At 38.7% G+C, this 21612-nt stretch overlaps 1 protein-coding gene across 5 annotated transcripts in view; it reads left to right on the forward strand.

Annotated features, from left to right (window-relative positions):
• The first annotated feature begins 1961 nt into the window (after nt 1-1961).
• The window catches only part of khdrbs3 (KH domain containing, RNA binding, signal transduction associated 3), a 138382-nt gene continuing 118731 nt past the window's right edge, over nt 1962-21612 (forward strand). For 2 of the 5 annotated variants that reach the window (XR_013795048.1, XM_079590722.1), the window contains exon 1: nt 6113-6630. Coding sequence is in view for 1 of the 5 variants with exons in the window: in XM_079590722.1 (XP_079446848.1) it covers nt 6540-6630 (91 nt within the window). In the remaining 4 variants the exon portion in view is untranslated. Of the gene's footprint in view, nt 2078-2930; nt 3026-4551; nt 4702-4795; nt 4862-6112; nt 6631-21612 lie in introns of those variants that run through there. The other 3 variants (XM_079590723.1, XM_079590724.1, XR_013795049.1) reach the window with 3 other exon arrangements.

Consider the following 21612-nt stretch of genomic DNA (forward strand, 5'->3'; position numbering starts at 1 on the left):
ATTTTTTTTTTTTTTGCATTTAATTATACAGCATGTTTTAAAATAGGCTGGTATTACGGTATTACATTTTTATAGTGAGAGAGCCAAAGCCTGATCTGATTTGTGTCATCTTGTGCCAAAAAAAAAGAAAAAAAAAAAAAAAAAGAAGTGCATCTTTTTGGTTGAAATCGCCAAGCCCTCTTACCTTTTAACCAACTCAGAGCTCAAGAATAATTCAGAACTATAAGTCAATACAAATTTATATAAATAAAAATAAAAACCCATGCAGAGCATTATGGGATTGTAATTTTTCTTGTGACACCCTGGCATCTAAAGAGTTTGTCCAGTCCATCTAAATAATATTCAATTATATATGTAGAGTTTCAAGAGTAATATTATTGGCCTTCAACGCAAAATTATCATTTCAAATGCATATGAAATGATCATGTGCAATGGCAAATGGAGACATTATTTAACAAACAGCTGACAGCTCTTCCTGTCTGAGATTCAGAGTAGAGGAGAGGTCAGGATAAGTCCCCGTGCAACCACAAACTCAGTCAGGGCTATGAAATGGGGAAAATGGAAAGGTAGAGAGAACGTGCGAAAGAAATAGATCATAAACACAGAGGAAGGGTGAGAGAGACAGTTGACCTTGTGAGCGCTTCCAGTCTAGGTGCCATTGATTTGTTTACCTGGATTGAGCTGACAGCTCCTCATTACGATTTCCTTTAGAGAATGAGAGAGAGAGAAAGAGAGTGAAAGGGGAAAAGAGAGGAAGGGAGATCAATTCCTTTGAAGGATCAGGGCTTGCAAGATCACTCTGTTTGAATGGCCATTTAACGGATGGTGTGTGTGTGTGTGTGTGTGTTTGTGTCACGAGCGGGTCACAAAGGTCCTTTTTAAGTTACTCATGCTTTGAGTTTGTGAAATGAGTCAGTTTGGTCACTGGTAACTAACAGTGCTAATACTAAACAGGCAACAGGGTGTAGCAACCATTATTAATAAGACATTTTAATCATTGTTTATATTCATTTTATATTAAGATAAATAATAATTATTTACTCCCTGGGTTACACATTTTCAATGGTCCACTTTAGATATTCAGCTAACTATACCTAAGTATTACTTTGCAACTACATGTCAACTAACTCTCAGACTGTAGACTGTTATACTGTTGATCCGGGTTAGTGGAATAAGTTGACATCTAGTTGCATGTTACTTAGCCTAGTAGAATGTCAAAAGTGGACCATCGAAATGAAGTGTTAGCAAATATTAAGCAGACAGTCTCTTAATACTCTAATGAACATGTATTTGCAAAGTTAGTAGAATGTCTAAAGTGGACCATCGAAACAAGTTACCACTTATTGGGAAAGAATCATCAATAGATAATAATCATATCTCAATCTGTTCGCTTTTGGGATAGTTTCTCTTTCCGAAAATGTTCAAATCTAATCAAAATATCTTGTTTTCCTCACAGAAAATAATTGCATATATATCTAGGCTATATACCTATGGAAACCGGACCACAGAAAACTATATGTGAACTCCTACACAAGTCGGAATTGCCTTATAAATTAGCATTTTCTTGAAGGTTATTCTTTATTAACAGTAGCCTACGAATACCGAATTCAAACTGTCAGAAGTCAGCATTCACACAATCAACTCTAGTTAATATTTTTTCTGTCATGTCTGACACGTCCTCAAAAACCTCAAAAGAATGTTTGTGGCTTTTATGGCTTAAATGCAGCTTGGATAACACATAGTTACCCAATGTGGTTACAGTTAGGTTTAATATGAGCTTTAACTGAGCTTGACTCACCTAGTCAATCCAAAACAATCGGAACTACTTGTCATGGCCACACGGAGCCAGTGTTGCCACTTCGAATTCAGGCGCGCGCTTCTCTCATCAGAACTCGCGCCTTTTTCATGCGCACTACAAGACGTGCGCGTGTAATATTTTAACGAGCGTTGTGTGATTTCTTCTCGAGAGCGGCAGGATAGGCTACTAGTGAAAGTCACGCAGGCAGGCTATAAGATTCTCAGAGTGACAGGCGTGAAACTTTCAAATGAACCGCTAAATGCACTCTTCATTCCTGAGGTGAGACGGTGTCATGAGAGGAATTCATTTAGTCGTTAAGGCATGTGTAGGCAATAATTACTGTTTTTATTCATTAAATCTGTGAATGTAAACTTAACATCATTACTAAAAATATAGGCTTACAATGTGAGCTAAATTACTACACAGTTGGGTTTAAAATGATGATTTTTTACCTCAGAACACATACACATTCATAGGGTACTCTAATGGTTTTATAGTGAAAACAAATGCCTGCAGATGTTTAGCTTCTTGTGAGGACAAAAAGAATCACAACACCCAAAGGTGTCAGTCATTTCCCCTTGGCCGTGTAATTAACGTGGTATTTATGAGACAAATATTAAATGGAGAGTCTCCCGGCAGCGCTGTCAAGCAGGTAACCTCCCTTCGCTATGATTAAAACCACTCTCTGTCACAATAACGACCACTGGGACGCAATTGTTTGGCTGCGCGTCGAGAAACAACCAGCGTATCATAACCAACAAAACCACTCAGCAAAGTTTATTTATCATTTTATGGTGTGATATATTGCAATTAGGAGCAGGATGCTAAGACAAGAGCCCATTAATGGAGCAGATTTATCTTGTGCCGAAACGTTGGAGAAGAACAGCACCAGATGGCAACCATATCTATAAATAAGTCATGTTTCAGAGAAGGAGATTAGTGCTTTTGAGCTTGTTTTTAATGGTCTCTTGCAGAGATTAAAACATTGACTCGTAAGCTTTGCAATAACCTTTTTTTCTCTTTCAGAGGCAAACATGTGTAAACAGGTACCATAATTCAAGATTGCCATGATCATGTATGCTGGGTTGCAATCTTTAAATTCTTAAATGTTCCTGTTTTTTCTCTCTTAAAGGTGCAGGCAGACTGTACTTTCGTTCCAACGCATGTGAGCAGACCAGAAACACAAGCACAAGTGAATAAGTTTTGTCTTTGAAAGCAGTCCAAAGTGTAAGTCTTGTAAACTCTGACTCGTTTATTTGACCAGTAGGGGATGTACATACATATCACAGATCGACCTCCTGGCTGTCATATTTAAAAGCTGCATGGTTTGTAGTGTCATGGCGTTCGAAGGGATTTTGTAAAACTTTGATTGCAGCCTAAGGCTTATTTAAGGTAAGGGTGGATAGTCCTAACCTTCTTGCATCCCTGAGTTTGCATAGTGTATACAATAGCAGCTAACTGTCTCCTATCTCTAACTTTAGCTGTTCTCAGAGCTAACCTCTCCATATACTCAACCCACTGGTACCTAGAAATAAACATTTCATCGATTGCTTGAAGCTTCCCGTCCACACAGTAAACATACAGAGCGTCACCTCAAAGTTTGATGTGGATGAACATAAAAGTGCTGATATACATAGAAGTTTTTTTTCTTCCGGTTTCAGAACCATGGATCAGGGTTTGCGGAGAAAGAGTGGGTTTGGCTCATCAGAACTCTGACATTCTGAGTTATGCAACTTGTTTCCGCAGCCTACAGTCCAATACGCCCACCTAAGCCTCCACCTTTTTATATTTCAATTTCTGACAACTGAAGAGTTGAGAACTACCCCTGACTGGTATAATGAGACAGCCCACTTCACTACTGGACGATTTTGTCTCATTTGGCTCTTCAGCCTCTCGTTTGGGGGCTTGTCTGTTGACAAACGTATACTGTATATAAATCATCACAGATGGTTACAGGAAATAGCCTTAAACAAAACTGTGACCTGAATTCTCTTCGGTCATTAGCAGTGAGGTGAAAGAACCTGCTGAGAGTGTGAGCCATTAACGGAAGATGATATCTGATTAATCACACACACACACACACACACACACACACACACACACACACACACACACACACACACACACACACACACACACACACACAGACACAGACACAGACACAGACACACACACACACACACACACACCAGATGCGCCATAATACATTTCTACAAAATTATTCTGGATTGCTTCATTTAGTGTGGATTTTTGATTGACTGTGTTTGCAATGCTCCGACAGGGACCTTTAACCTCTTCACCCACTCTTCTCCTCCAAACAGGGAAAAAGGTGCGGGGAATGGATTTTTGCCCTTCATTTGTTTGTGTCTCTTTAGAGAAAGTAATCTGAGAGCGCTTTTGCCAAAAATAATCAATTTTTCAATGACTGGATCCGGGAGACAATGAAAGGAGCAAACATAGTGAACTACCACATGGTGCTACCAAACACAATAACTCAATAAGCGGGCCGACAGCTCCCCTGTGGAACACTGGCAGCATCTCTTTCCTGTGTTCAATCTCTAGTATTACACATGCATGACCTCATCAGTAAGATCTGAGCTGGTATTTTACAGACACATGACTCACTCTTGAGTTAAGTTTAGCCTTCCCCAGGCTATCTGTAGAGATCGGGCTTTACAGTAAAACTCACATTCCTATTGTTGACATTTTAGCTGTTCATTTGAAAAATCTTAATTTGGGCATGTCTCTTGCAGCTACTGACCATGCATGTGCCATGTCCCTCATGGCGTCACACATCAGTTTTGACTGGCATCTAATGCTGCTGCATATTGACATGGAGGCAGAGTAACTCTGCAGTTGGTAGACTAAGCCTGCAGCCATGAGACCACTTTGACCTTACTTGGGTATGAATGTTGTGGGTATGGGTTTTTCTGATATATGCGTTTTGTTATATTATATATGGTGTATATATGTTGCCTTTTGTCTGTTTATCTGCAGGGACGGATACGCAAATCCTGTTTTGCACTTGTAGTTCCAGAGTAAATTCTGCCTTGACCAGCTCTGGTAAGCTCTTTTCTGAACTGTCTCACAATTTAAGGGCTTAGGGTAAGTAAAACACAATAGAAACTCATGATACACATCATTTTAAAATCTGCCAAATCAGCCCAAGGTCTTTTATAAAGGTCTCTTCCCACCACATAGCAAAGATCACCACTTATTCAGAATATTCAGTTATTTTTTTTTTTTAATATACATTTTTATTCAGAACCGATTACATGTAAAAGATTATAGGATGATTTAAGGACGTTCAATTACTTCAGAACACTGTGCTAAAACGACTCTTGTGGGTCAGTTATTTTAGTGAAGCAAACCGAGTGCTATTCGATTTCCTGAATCAAAACCACACAGCATGGACATCTATTGTCCGAATTCCGAACACGACAATGAGAAAGTGCTTTTTAGTCTATTGAAATAACTTAGAGTTGTCTCGCTACCCAGCAAGCAATTTTGCGTTTAAAAGACGTCTAATAGCCGTCCAAACACAGCCAAAATGTCTTGGCTAAAACTAGGAAAAATGTAATGAGATAAATAAATTAGTGAAGAAATGAAACCAAACACCTTGTAATCACTATTGACTTTACTTACATGATGGAATATCAATCAAGTTATTTTGGCAAAATCGACATGTAACCAAATTCAAGTTTTTTTTTGGCTAGAAGTGTGTTACTCACAGCCGGACTATATCGGGTCTATAGTTAACCTAGACGGGAAATGACGGCTATTGCTTGCTGGGTAACTGAACCTTTAAAAGTGATTTGTTTCATAATCTCCAAACTGAGAACTTATGTTGCTCTTAAGGACCGTGAAGCTATTGTATCTTGTCGTGTTGACTGATTATCATGTGTGGTTAAAGATTGTATGGACACATTAGGGTTTTGTTGTAGTAATCACTAGCTACTATTCAATATAATGAATCAAATATTCATTTGAGAAATTGTATAGGCTACTGAAGAAGTCTAATCATTAGTTTATGTTTATCATCTCTAAAATGGTTATAGCTTAATGTAAGCACACCTTTTGGAAGAATTCTGTTAAATGCAGGCTATTTACTGGCTGGGGAGATTAAATACAACAACACAAATTTCTTTCTTCAAATATTTCAAAACAAAGAGTAAATGGAACCGTTAAGTCCTCGCAATGTTAAAGATGATTATGATCCATCCAAAATCACAAGCGTCAAATTCCTTTCGATTCCCATCTCACCACATTTCGCGAGAAACTGCAGCACCTCGGACAATTCCTCACCCGCCCCGCCCCCAGGGAATGATTGACATCTGGGTATCCGATATCTCACGAGCGGCACCAGCTACATCCAATCAACGGAAGATCTGGGACTTGCAGTCGTTGCCCGTGGATACAACAGGGGGAGCTTCAAAGCGGTTGTTTACAGTTGCGAGCGGCAGTCTGACTGGACGGAGGCATCGGCATATCCCTGCAGATGGGCTAAAGACGAACCATCTGGGAAGCGCATGGACAGTTATCTTCAGCACAACTAAAGAAAAAAAAAAGAAGCCAACTCCAGGTTATGTTGCAGATGCTTACCGACAGCTAATAGAATCACTGGGTTCTTCTCCTTGTACGACTGGTGCGCATTTTGCCTGGGTTGCTTTAGGACAACAGCAGGATCTAACATTCTCTTACAACTGACAAGCTTTTTGTCGGACCAAACTCACTGGGCAAGATGGATAACGAAAAGTACTTGCCAGAACTGATGGCGGAGAAGGATTCTCTGGACCCGTCCTTCCAGCACTCATTGCGTCTTCTTGATCAAGGTAAGTCCCGCTGTCTCCTGTCAAACTATTCGTGTCACACGCACCTCTTAAATTCCTCTACGCGAGGTCCTGTGCGTTTTGCGCGATCACTGGATGAAATACTAAGGAGATGATGATTATGATAAACCGTTTATTTGGTTGTCCTATTCGCTTATTGTAACATATTCAAACATACTATATCTGCATTTGTACATTGTGGCAAGCCGTTTTAACACGAACTTAGAGTAATAGCGGCTTTTTTCAGTTTTACTATCAATTCCTTAGGCACTATATTCCAGTAGTGGCTATCTATCTGTTGAATTTGTTGTTGGTTGAACCAATACTTTTCCATTGCATACTAGTACTTGTTCCTTTGTTTTAGTCACAAATAGTGACAACTAGCTCATTTGTTGGTGGTAACAAATATAATTTTTCTCAAAATATTTGCAGTACTAATCTCATAGAAACTAATACCCTTTAGGTACTGGTGTGTGTTCACATTGTTACTATAGCCTAGTGATATATTTAATCTTCCTTTACTTTTACTTTTTTTTTAAATTAAAATTGAACTGCAAAGTATCATTCTGACTAACCATTATGACAATTGAAATTAAATGTAACTAGACATCTAGTGACATTTGGGTTAGTCTCTTTGGATATGCTAATGGTAATGTAAGCAAGTATGCACTAACCTAAAGAGGCAGCATAAACATACTGATTTTATTTTTTTCATGTGTATTTTTCTGTTCTCTGTAAAGAATTAAGCATGTTCATTCCTCAAGAGCATGAGCTCATTTGCGCTTCTCTGAAGGAAGCAGAGCAGATTTGAGTCTAGACTCTAGAGAGAGAGCGCAGACTCATTAATTAATCCGTTTTAAGAGCGCTGCACAGAACCAATATCATTGATAACGAATGTAGCAGGTGCAGTTATTCACGTCTCTGGATTGGATGCAAGACTTTTGGGGCTCTGAGGCAAATTAGCACTGAATGGAAAGTGTGTTAAAGCACCAGAGAGTTCAATCGGTTTTAGAGTTTTGTTTTGGCCTTTGCATTCAAATGCAAAGACATTAAACATCCGTCCGTTCTACTTATCTTTATGAGCAGCTTAAAGAACATGGGATGGTTTGCCAGTTGGTGGGAACATTTATAATTTAAACAAAGACTCGCATGACCGTGAACATGTTCAGAATGTTGGTGTTGCATGGAGGCTGTTGCATGAAAGTAAGCCTGGCAATATAGGCAAAATGTCATTGTTTTAGTCCTATACCTTTCTTTATCCTACCAGTTAAAAAAGTTTGGCATGCCATAGCGCGCTCCCTTGCAATGCACATAGCTGTCATCGATGCGCGCTCCATCTCCTTCTCTCATCCGAATGCTCTCTGTTGCAGTGTTGCACAAGTAATATGTCAAAGTTATTTACTCATGAAAAAATGTGATGCTGTTGCTTGAGATGTGTTCCTCGTCGTGCGATCCAATGAAATTCCACTCGATTCACCGGGCAGAATCGGCTGTAGCGTCTCCAACTAAAACCACAGAGCTTTAAATCTGGTGAACCAGTGCGTAAGAGAGTCCGTTTGCAGCTTTAGGCATGATGCAGCCATTCTTCAATTAAAGCTGCACTTATGCAGTAGAATGTGTTCTCTGGCTGTTACTCTCGGTTGCACTTTGCCCAAGGGGGGGACTGAAGGTTTAGGAGTTCTAACACTAAGGCATGTGAGGTTTGATAATAAGCTGCAGAATCAGCATAATGTGCATGGAACATGTTCATATATAAATGGGGTATGGCATTGAGAGAGTGTAAAAGTGATAGTACAACCAAAATGAAGTCATTATTTACTCACCTCCATGTTGTTCCAAACCTGCATGGTATTTTTTTTTACAAGAAATATAGAAGTTTTTATTTTATTTGTATGCTGTCTTAACATTGGGAACACGTCAAGCGCCAAAAAACACAAAACAATAAATAAATAGATCACTATAACTCATCCGCTTTGTTGCTCAGAAGAAAATATATTGTAACTGGGTGGTACATTTTGGGTGAACAATTTCTTTAAGAGCAGGGTTGAGGAGTATATGTGCCGGGAATAGTGTAAAATCAAATAAAAAATGTCATAAATTAAAGAGAGTACAAAGTTTCACTTTTTCATAAATGTAGTGATGATTTTTCCTGTATTCAATATCCAAAAAATATCTCTAATAAGGGTCATTCCAGTCTAGCTCTGCAGCTCAAAGCTGCCAAATGCAGATGTCATTAGACATCAAACCTGTCTCATTTCTCAGCAAAAACGGTGTGGTCTCTCTATCTCCTTCTCAAAGCCACATCAAGATGCCACTCAACAGTGACTGAGATTTCTGCAGAGTCCGCTAGGGTTTGCCGTGAGAAGGACGGTGCTTCTGTTCTGTCAGAGCGAAGGACCGGGTGTATGACCAGCGTAGCCGATAACATTTTTCACACTTTCACACTCAGCACTTTTCTTCCTTAATCACTCCATCTTGCTTCCTTTTACTTTAAATTGCAAGGCCTTTTAGCAGGATATTTTGAAGTGTGAGGCATGATGACAGAAGGACAGAGTTTAAACCTCTTTTCAGTCCTTGGACAGTTTCGCTTACAGAAATGAAAACGAGAGAGGGAGCGCGAGAGAGAGAGAGAGAGAAATTGAGCAAGCCAGGAAGAAAGAGACTGCTTCATAAGTGTATTTGCTCGTTTATTAAGAAAGATGCAATTTGCAAGTAATTAGCTAACATCCCTCAATGTTTTATTGGCAGAAATCAGCATAGGCACCCTGGGGTTTGGAGATGTTTGCGTGGCTGCCAAATCTTGAGAAAAACTTGCGCTCTTATCTCCAGTATACTACAGATGGCTCATGATGTCATGTCGAGTAGCTCTCATCTTAGAATCCTTAACTAAATTATGCAATTGGCAGGAGAAGAGGAACACAAAGAGAGGCGACTTACAAATACACATTCGCACATGCATTTACACTGTTTGCAATGCTACACAGGCCGCTAAACAATTCTTAACTGGCTGGAAACAGATGCAGTGGGAGTTTTATTAAACCAGCGCACACCAACAGTCACCAAACTCCCAAATCCCACACAATCTTTTTACTTAATTGCTTTAGAAATGCCTTTCTTAAGAGAATGTGAGGCGCTAATTAGGTATTTAGTGTAATTACACTCCATTAAATTAACAACGGATCCATAATTGGGTCTCAGAAAAGTCAAATTTAATGTACCAGTAAAGACTTAGACCACATACCTGTGCTTACATTTAGTAGCAATGTGCTTGAATTTAGTAAGCGTATTTCTGAAGATGGTTGTGTACAGTATTGCAAGTCTGGGTGTCACTTGATATACATCATGATTAAATGCATAGTGAATTATGCCACATTTATGTATTGCAAATGACATCACCAAATGCATGATGAAGATTCAATATTGCACGCTTTCTTCGCTTTTGTACTGGACAGTGCTTGAGTGCGACACTTTCTAGAGGCAGTTTATAAAAAGGTTTGTTTTTAAAGCTTCCACATTAGACAACATGCGTCTACATTATTGAACTCAAAATATCGATGCAATTATGGATGCAATTGACCGTTCGCAAGGACCCGCCCCCTTTAGTTACTGTTGCTATGTCCGACAAGCCACGCCGCTCTCACGCCACACCATGTTCTCACACAGTGAAAAATACATCGCGGAGCAGAGAGGACACTGACAACACACTGACAGACAGGACAGACCAGGCTACGTTTGATATGAAACATACTCTCACCTTTCAAATTTGGTTATTTTTTAAAGAAATTTAAACAATAAATACCGTTTTGTGGCTCTGTGTCTGACAGATCGCTGTAGAGCATCAGTTAAATATCTCTTCCTTTTAGTTAATTAATAACATCAAATAGGCCTAAACATGAATGAGCATATGAAGGAATGTTGTTTTAACCGAGGAAAGACGCCAGTACTCCGTTTTTCAAGTTCAAATCCTCCAACGTTAATCTACTAACTCTCCTGACTGCTTTGTCAGACAAAAATGGCGGATTCGGCGGATGGCGGATTATGATTGGTCAGATCCCCTGTCAATCAAACTCCCTGCGAAGGGTCAATTTTGTGAGAAAAACAGTCAGTGGTAATTTTTTGCATGGGCAGATGTTTAGCTTTGCCACATCTTTAGCTGTGCTTTACCCAGCGGTCAATGTTTAGCTGGTTAGCATAAATTAAAATTAACTTCTGCTGGTTTATTCTGCAAGCATATCAATTGAAAGTATTTCATTATATTATAGGCTAGTAGATGTTTTAGCAGTGCCATATTATATGTGGTGGTCTCAATGTACCAGCTGAAATCATTGGCAATGCCATGTTTATACCATGTTTACATGCATATCCAAACCACCATTTACCCAGATGAAGGAGAAGAGAGTGAGTGATGAGAAAAAGAGGAAATCCTTTAGCTCATGCATGCTGCATCCCTGGTTGAAGAATAAACAAATGCTTGTGCAAAATCCCCAAAACTCCCAAAGCACAGCATGTGCTGTGTAAGATGGTATATAAGATACATTTAAGATTCAGGAAGAGACATTGATTCCTGCTATGATAGAGAGATCTGTAAAAAATGTTGCTTTTTTTCTCTCTCTTTGCCCTCTGGTCTGTGGCTATACGCCGGCTTACAAAACCACCCACCAGCAAACAGAAACAGCGCCTGGCAGTGCTTCAAATGCCTTGTGAACGGAGATAGATAGAGACAGTTAGAGAGATAAATTGCAAGTAGAATGGCACTTGATTGAGATAATCATCACTGTCTCTCAGACGCCCCGGGCAGCATTAATATATCGTGTGTGTACGTGGATAGCTGTCGATGTGAGTTTCTGACCTGAGATCAGGTCGGTTTTTGCTAATATCACAGTACTGGAGAGAATAGGATTAGGAAAACTGATCTAGGGTCAGTTCTCATGAGTATGGATGCTCACAGGCAGAGTGAACAGATCTTTACAAGCTGTTTTTATCTCTTTTCCATAATTCTGTATGAGCGACCTTCTGTCATTGCATTAAAAAAAAACATTACAACATAACTTCAATATGGACGATGCATCAAGTATCTCTTGAATATGTGCTCTCTTTTATTGCAGTGAACAGATGTTCTGCTATCTTGAAATTAATGTTTTAAGTGATTTTTATATTTGAAGTAAAAAAAAAAAGGTTTTATCTGTGATTTATTGCATTTTCTTGCATCAGAGGGATACAACAGTGTTTGCACTACAAATGTAAACCAAATGCAACAGGACAGTATAATGTTTTTTGTGTAGGACTCAGTTTATTAATTATTCATATCCTTGTAACGAATTGACAGAAGTTGGTATTAAATATATTTTTATAATCTCATGCTATTTTTTTTCTGATTTTGCTCTGTCACTTCTTGATCCTGCTTAGGCAGCTAATGACAAGTTAGTACTTATAGCAGGATGTCTTTTACCGAGAGGATCTTAGACACGCAGCAATGCACTTGCTTTTCCTCTGTGCAGCTAGAACTGTTTCCTGAGAGACTTGAATTGTTCCTCATAAAATCTAATGACTGCTCGTTAACTGCAGTCAACACATATTGATTTTCCCCTTAACATCTGATTAAGGTTCCGAGTTACGTCAAAGAAATGACTAGCCAGTGTAATTTACTGGTTTATGTCTCCGCGTTGTGCTGGGTGATCATCTCCAAGGGAAGAATAATATTTAAAGGTGAAGTGTGTCATTTCTTGCACCATTAGCAGCACCAAACAGGTTTACACAAATAACCACAGGCTTGTTTTCCTTTACTTAGTCCCACCCTTAAACTCGTGGCGTTGGTTGGGCCGATGTTACTATTTCCTCAAACAAACAGATTGCAGGTGCTGCTAGTCGCGCAGAAATGGCGGGGTTTCACCTTTAACGATCAAATAAATCAATTTAAGTATCATGAATCAGGTTTACAGGACTTTTATGAGAGGGAGTAGTCCGTGCGTGTCAGGTGTGACATTGTTTTCAGAATCTATTTTTGCGTTCGTATTTACTAAAACGCAATAGATGTTTGTGCGTCACCTCGGATTACTCCTTCCCGGTCTCAAGCCGCAGTCGTTTCGCGGCTCGTCTGCAGGTATAATCATCTCCAGCGGCCCTTGCGTGATGGGATGGGTGATTTTAAAGCATTCTCATTCCCCATAAAACGCAACGATGTGGAAAACGTGCCACGCTTCTCATTTTGTGTTTGACGGTATAGAAAAAAGCGGCGGTTTTGTGTCTGCGTTTGTCAGTCTCAGCAGTTTCTGTGTGGGGGGCTTTCTCAGGTCAGCTCGAAAAACAAATGAGCCTGGATTCTCAGACGCCGAGCTCTGATTCGACACGACGGGTCAGGGATAATGAGCCGGAGCGTGTAGCTGTGAAATACTGTCTCTGTGAGTTTGAGGAAGAGAGGCACTCTGTTCCCCCTCCCTTCCTCTCCGCCTTGCCCTTGAGAACTGGAAATCTTTAACGTGATATGTAGCGGTCTTACCGAACAACCTGTGGTGACCAATAACCCCCCTCGACTGCAATATTTCCATAGGCTGCTGAGAGAGAAACTGAGTCTTTGTACAATTCACCCAAAAATGAAAATCTTGTCTTCAACTACTCTCATGTAGTTTGAAACTTTGACATTTTCTTTCAAAATTTATTTTGAAGATTCGTCAAAGTTGTTTTCCAAGATAAACCCTTATTTTGGCAATATACATCAATGTTCAAAAGAGGTCAGTAAGATTTTTTAGAGCAGTAAAGACTTTTATATGTTACAAATCGGGGTGTAACGATACCCTCATGTGACGATTCGATACATATCACGATACTGAACTCACAATACGATATTATTGCAATACTCCAATGGTAAAAGGTTAACAATAAATGTAAATGGTAAATTTGGTATTACATTCGGTGTGTAAATGAATAGGCTTGGACTTGGTGTATCCCAATGCACAGGACAATGGTGACCCCGGAATAAAAATATTCATGATTCTGAAACTGAAAATGCAGAATTATTTTAGATTCGAATATGCTTGCACTCTGTCACTGACTAGATAGCCTATATTTAAAATAATGTAGGCCACTTTTTACTGGTAACATAAGACATTTGGCATTATCAGGAGGACCCACAAATATTTCCCAATTGCATTATTATACATTATATTCAACATTACTGTATATATAGTAGTTTAATGTACTGACAATATATTTTTAAATTGAAAACTTTATTTTGGGTGAACTATCCACGATACATATTGTCATTATCCATGATACATAGGCTATTGTTGCATTTTTGTATTGCTATTTATTACAACATTAAGCAGCACAACTGTTTTCAACATTGATGATAAGAAATTATCCTTGAGCAGCAAATCGGCATATTAGAATGATTTCTGATGGATCATGTGACACTGAGTAATAATGCTGAAAATTCAGCTTTGCTTTCACAGAATAAATTATATTTTAAAATGTATTACTTTAGAAAATAGTGAATTTAAATTGTAATAATATATTTCACAATATAACAGTTTTTACTGTGAAATTGTACTGACCCCAATTGTTTAGTAGAAGTATATCAGCTTAATCGTTTTTTATAGGCTACATTTGATTTATTTAAAATTTAAGTCATAACTCAAAATTAATTAAAACGCTTTATTTCTCAAATTTCATATGCACGAGAGCAATTTAGCATGTCAGTGTCAATTCTAAAACAGTGACATTTGGTGATTTTGTACTTTCAGCTCTAATTTTACCACGTTTAAATCCGTTCTGCATATTTAACCAGTCTGTAGATGCCGTCTGGGTTGACTTACTGCTTCAGAAGTCTTCTGTCAAGTGATGATACAGTTGTCCTTTTTTGGTGAACTGTTCCTTTAAATCACGCATACTGGCTTTGTCTTAGGATGTACATGACATGGATTCGACACAGCTAAACGATCCCAATCTGTGCTCAGGAGTGTTCGGTACTTACATTAGGGAGCTCGCGGTGAGGCTGTCTGGCAAACCTTCAACCCGCGGCTCTCTAATGTTAATCTAGGCCACCAATCCACCCCTGTGGTGCTCCCCTCCTCATTTATACAGTATTAATCTTTTACTGCTGCAGGATGTTAATGCATCGCTCAGAAGAGCAAGGGACAGTACAACAGCAGCCCTGGATAACAGAGGATTAGAGAGACACTGAGTGAGAGAGAGAGAGAGACTCCGTTAATCAGTATGTCTTTGTGCTCCGGGCTACAGTTTGAATAAGGCCGCACTTCTCCGTAGGGACAAAGTTATTTATGAAGGACTGCCAACAAATTAAATTTCAAAAGGCAGGGAGAAGGCAATAGGAGAACGAAATACAGGATGAAATTGGAATTGTAATGGGTGAAAGAAATAGGAGGAGGGAAAACAAGCAGGAAAGATAGGAAACAAATAAAGCTAGAATGAAAGTAAGATGAGAAATAGAATATGATAGTATGTAAATAAGAAGGCTCTTCTTGGTGCTTGGGATTGCTGTGTGACTGAAGATGGCTCTCGGAGACAGACAATGTGGCGGAGACTCTTCAGAGGGAGGATAGCTGGCAATGGGTCCAGATTTGTCAGACTCGCTGGGTATCACCGGAAGGCGGGACACGCTTGAGTGTGATTTCAGAGAGTTCTGTGATCTTCACACATCCAAAAGGTGTTTTTGTCTCTTTTCACAACGCAGGGTGTTTCTCAAATGCAGATGCTTCCACTAGGAAGCTAAAATCTCCGACAGCACTCACAGTATGAGTGTGATTTGTTAGTGTATTTGTGTGTTGACGATGTAGTGTGTGCGTTACATTGACACTGTGGCTGACGTTGATTCCTGTTAAGAAGTTTTTTTTGTGTGTGTGTAGCATCTTTATTCCGAAGCAGAACAACAAGGAAGATCTTGAACCACGTCAAAAATACATTGGAAGTCTACTGAATGTGAAAGGAATAGGCCTAGTTTACCTTTAAAATGTTTGTTTGAGTTGAGGTTGAATCTGGATCATAACAATTGTCAAATTGCCATTTCCTTTCTCGTTTCCCATTATTTCCTGTCCTCCCTCCACTGCTATTAATAAAAGTGTTCAAAAGGGAATTTGCTGTATTTTTTTCCCTCACCTTGTATTGACATTCATTTTTAATAATCGTAGTTTACTTTAGGTAAAAAAACAAAAAACGTCTGTTTCGCCACAATATCCTATGCATGTTTATACAACAGTTCATTTCATGTCTACAATATGCAGTCTGGAACTTTTACTGTTTATCACTTGTTAGTGTTTATTCCAGACGTCAGTTTGTGAATTAGTGGTGGAGTTCAGTGACTGTAGGTTATTGTTACTCTAGTAGGTGACTGTCTTTAGTGAGTCATTGAATCATTCAATCGTTTGAAATGATTTGTTTAAATGCTGATTCATTCAAGAACGAAACAATCAATCAATCAATCAATCAATCGATTTGTTCAAATGCACTTAATTCAGGGATGAATCATCACTAATGCAACCACATAAATATATTTAAGGCATCTTTATATAGCAAAAATGTGAGAATCAGCGGTTGCGTTAATAATGATTAATTCCTGATTAGAGAATGTCTATTAATGATATTCATTTTGAAAAGTGATAAAGTACACACACACACACACACACACACACACACACACACACACACACACACACACACACACACACACACACACACACACACACACACACACACACACACACACACACAAATATATATATATATACACAAAAGGCATACACTACATACTTTTTTATTGTTTTAAGCACAAATCGAACCGTTTGGATTTAATACTGAAAGAACAAACATTGATTTATAACTTATTCAAGATATATTCTCTGAAGTCAAGTAGATTGACTTCTTAAAAAAAAAATTGTTTAAATTTTTTTACAAAATATTTTTACTGCTAAACAAGACACATACTGATAAATACCATATTTTCTTTTGTCAGTGAAAGTGCAAAATTATTTTCTGCTCAAGCACTCTAATATATTTTTTATAATGAACTTTTTTTAAACTTGTGTCTGTCTAATCAGATGAAGAACGAGCATGTGAGGATGAGATAACGCTTGTAGTGGTCAAGGAAGGCCTTGAAAAGTCAAACCTCTCTCTCTGTCTGTTTCCTACGCTACTCTCAGCACATTACCGAATAACTTCTCTTTCTACAAAAGCCTGAAAATCCACTTAAGTTTAATTTACTGATATCCTGTTTCTTCGCCTCTGTGCTATTAAAGATTTATGCCCCTCCATAACCCGGCGAGATCCTCACTTTTCCCCATTATACCCTATAACGTTGTGTGTGTGTGATGTCGTTCCTCTTGTGGATGAGAGTCTAAAAGCTCTGCAAGAGAAGCTTTATGCTGTTATTTATTTATTTTTATTTTTTATACAGGCTTGCAAAGAGAAGAGGAGCTTCCTCTGTCCATTTCAAATGGCTCCTGGGGGTCTGGTTTGCTCTGCTGTAAAAACATGATTACAGGGCATTTTTCCTCTTTATAACATGGTCAATAAAATCCAAAATAATTATTGCAACAATTATACACTTGAATTGCTGGGCTTGGTGCTGATACAACACTTTTGAATGCTAATGAATCATGGGTAATCCGGATAGAGACCATCTTGTGTGTATGCATTTTCTCACAGTTTTTAACAGGGGCCATTATTCTGCTCCTGTTTCCCCCAGAAGTCCACGTATAATTTTTTTTGCACCAAATTTTCTCATTTTTGTTTTTTTGTGACCATTCTCCAGCAGCTCTCTGGCCCTGTATATTAAACAGGCTCTTTTTGATACTGTGTACCTTTAAGAGTTTTGTTTTTATGGATAACTCATAATTCATACAGTTGCTCATCAGGGCAGGTTAAATAGGCACTGCATGTGTTTATGTGAAACTTGTCTTAATGAGCTTATGGTTGTGATATCATATAAAGATGTCTGAATGAGTAGGTTTTGCACTTTAATTTCCATGTTTTCAGTATATCAGAAGGGGTGCTTTAAATTGTGCATATTAGAGCGAAGGTGATTTCCAAACACCTGTTAATCATCAGTGAATAGTCGACGTCGACTCGACTTTAATCACTTAAGCCGGGGACACACTTAACGACTGTAAGTAAGGTCAATTATGAATGTAAATTGATACTTACGACTAATCATGCCCAAACGCGGCGAGTCAGAGACAGTTGCGTTCAGTCGGTGTTCACAGTCGGTGTTTAAAATCTGCTCCAGTCGTTGGAAACAGTCTGTAAGTGTGTTCAGTTCAGTCTTAGAATCTTTCAGCTAGTCATTAATGGCACTTTTCCACTACATGGTACGGTACGGTTTGGTACGGCGCACTTTGGCGCTTTTCCACTGCATGGTACGGTACGGTTCGGTACGGCACGTTTTGCCGCTTTTCCACTGCATGGTATGGTACGGCTTGCTTTAAATGGTACCACCTCTGTTGAGGTTCCAAGCGTACCGTACCTATACTAAAATGTGACGTGAACCAGCCGTACCACGCAGTGGAAAAGAGAATCGAGGCGAACCGTGCCGAACCGCACTGACTAGGGTTGGACTTGGAACTAACCTCTGCAGGACAGCGGGCCCTCCAGGACCAACGTTCCCCTCCCCTGGTATAGAGCGTACTTTTTAAAGGTCGCCAACGCCAAGTAAATTCAAAAGTAGTAGCCACTCAGACAGATTTCGGACACAGTGATTGTCTTTAATTGCTCCCTTTGTCAAGTGCGTTCCAAACGGCTACATTGTGACACACAAGTGCCCTGCTCCCTCCAAAGTCCATACTTCAAGGGCTCTGCCCTTCGGATTGAGTTGGGCATAGGGATGCTCACTTCACACTATTTCTACATAGTACATCAGACTCTTAATTTAAAAGAGTAAGATAAATCCTGTTCTTTTCCCCCATAATTGTGCATAATTGTAGGCGTACCACTTTTTTGTAAGTTTGTATTGCAATTTCTTTTTTTGTCATCTTTGTATTGTACACGATTGTATCGCATCTTTGAATACACACATGTTTATTTATTTTTACTGATTTAGAATTTTTTTTTTTTTGAAGAAGAAGAATTTTATGAAAACTGCTCTTCATAATGTTTTTAACACGGTTATACATGTTAATATGTTTCTAGAATGAAACGCCATTCATGCCGCAATAGCTGCAAAAATGCTAGAAAGTGGAGCAGGCTTTATGCTAACAGTTATGTCAGATTTATATAATGCTTCATTCTTTTTATTAAATTGACAGTGTGTCTTTTTTACCCACCCATTATTAGATTAATGTTAGATGTATAAGCCTGCAAAGAAACCTTTTCATTTCAATTCAGATTTCCACCATAAATATTGTTTTAAAGCAGCTTTACAGTGGATTGTGCCTCACAACCCCCCAGAGCGAGCTAAAGGCGACAGTGGTGAGTAAAAGGATCACAAATAAAGGTGTGTAAGGACATGAAAGTAAGTTGCAAGGAAGATAACTTAGAAAGTTAACCCCCCCCCCCCCCCCCCCCCACACACACACACAATACTATGGACATTTGCTTCAATTTCTAGCTATCAAAAACCATAGCTGTCAATAAAATAATCATAATCAATCTTATGATTACCAATTCTTTTTTAGGAACCAGAATGAAACAGTTTCTTGTCTTTTCTGAAATATCAGTTTGAAAGCCTTTGGACTAAGGTATACATTTAGTGTCAATGCTGAGGTACTGTAGCAGAAGCCTGTATATCCTACATTTCTGTTCCGCTGTACTCTTTGTCTGTAATACCACATACAACTTGGCAGTGAAAGCGCAGCAGTGTTTTTCGCAGTGGGAGAGACCGAGAGAAAGGTCTTTTATATCAGTTGACATAACCAGCAGACAGATGATCATTTAGTCTTAAAGGTCACAGAACATACTAAACAGCAGCTCCAGTATTATCGGAGCAGCCGATTGTATTTTATTCGTATTCGCCCACTGGGTCTTCAGCTGTATTTTATGGCGTGTATAGCTGTCTTCCATTTAGCAAGGTTGTTTCTCTTTTACCGCCCTGCCTGTCTCTCCAGGTTCATTTTCTCTTCCTTTCTCTCTCACCTTCTATCTCTCTTTTTAATGAAACTCTTCTTGTTCCTCATGCTGTTTACTATTGTTCTCCATTCAAGCCGTTTGAGTCCTGACCTGCTGTTGGACTGGGTTCTCGTTAAGGTTGGCACACGCATCGGGTCTTTTGGCTTGTTACATCTCTGACCCGTGAGCAGGTTTGGTCGGTGTAGCTCATTAAAGACAGCAGTACGCGCTCACCCCTCCTCTCCTCGTCGGTTCGCTTTCCGTGTCTGGAAACTTTTAACTGCAGGCAGTCTGTTCTTTTGCTCGCTCTCTCTCTCTCTTGCTTTTGTCTGAAAGCCCATTAGCTAAGATGTCTTGGTGGTGCTGAAGCCAGCGAGGGTTTTCAGACCGGTTGCTGAGTTAAGGGGAATTAGAACCACCTGAAAAAGAATGATGTGTCTATTATACAAAAAAAATATAAAATATATATATATCAAAATATGCCAGTTGATCACCATTGTGGGTTTTTCTGTAGGCGATACATATAATGCAGTCTATTTTCATGTGTATATATATATATATATATATATATATATATATATATATATATATATATATATATATATATATATATATATATATATATAAAAACACACCGATGAGCCAAAACCAATAAGACCAATTAATACCATTTGACCTTCTGCCTAAAATGCTGTTTAGCAGCAGATCCTTCAAGTATTGTAGTTTGCGAGGTAGAGCCACCGTGGATCAAACTTGTTGGTCCAGCACATTGTTATCTGTTCATTTTATTTAATGGACCTGAGTGAACATGAACTAACAATGAACATATGCAGTATTTATTATTTTTTGTAAAAAAAATACATTAATGCAATAACTAATGGGACCTTATTGTAAAGTGTTACTGGTTTTGTCTTTTTTTAGCTTTATTTTTTAATTTCAGATTTAGTTTTAGTAATTGTAGTAATTGTCAACTGGAACTGGACAAATACTCTGATTCATTCTGAACTTCATACACTGTTCACTCATTGGCCAGAGGAGAACTGGCCCCCGACTGAGCCTGGGTTCTCCCAAGTTTTTTTTTTCCATTCTGTCACCTGATGGAGTTTTGGTTCCTTGCCGCTGTTGCCTTACCTTCTGGCTTGCTTAGTTGGGGACATTTAATATTCAACAATATTATAGATCTGCCTTAAAGGTGGATGATGATGAAATTGTTTTTTTGTATTATTTTCATGTTATCACTGTGAAGCTGCTTTGATACAATCTGTATTGTAAAAAGCGCTATATAAATAAAGATGACTTGACTTGACTTGACTAGTACTTCATCCTAAAATAATTTTTTCAACTTTTTTTTTTTACTGTTTTCACATTGAAGTTTTTCATCTAACATTTATTTGATTTCCGCTTAATTTGAATTAATAAACCCGATTTTTAACAAGTTTTAGTTAACAACCGTCTCAAACTGTCATTTACTCAAGTAAATGAAGACATCATAGCTGAAACGATCATTTCTTTATGACATCCGTTTATTGATAAGTTGTGTTCGCACCAAGCTTTTCAAGCTGTGATTAGAAAAGAACTGACGATTTCCATTGATTTCAGCTTGAAGTGTCGCATCTCTTTCTCTGGAGACATGATTATGATTATCCTGCAGACGCTGCAGTACATACACGCAGCCCAAAGCTCCTGTGAGAGCGATGTAAGTGAGAGCTTGCTGAGATAAGGGAGATAGATGCCGTCCTGGTTATAGATCTGCGGTTTAGAGGTGTTGAGACACTGGTTCTAATTGCAGCCGTGGTGTGATTTTACTTTGCTGAGGTAGAGGAGAGAAGAGGATGTATTTGGAAAGTAAAAAATGTCACAGTATTGTACTAACACATAAAAATGCAGGAAAAGTAAGTGACCATCATCCCACCCATTGTGAGGGCTATATATAAA

This window comes from Phoxinus phoxinus (genome assembly GCF_949152265.1).
Source record: "Phoxinus phoxinus genome assembly, chromosome: 19".
In the NCBI taxonomy this organism is placed as follows: Eukaryota; Metazoa; Chordata; class Actinopteri; order Cypriniformes; family Leuciscidae; genus Phoxinus; species Phoxinus phoxinus.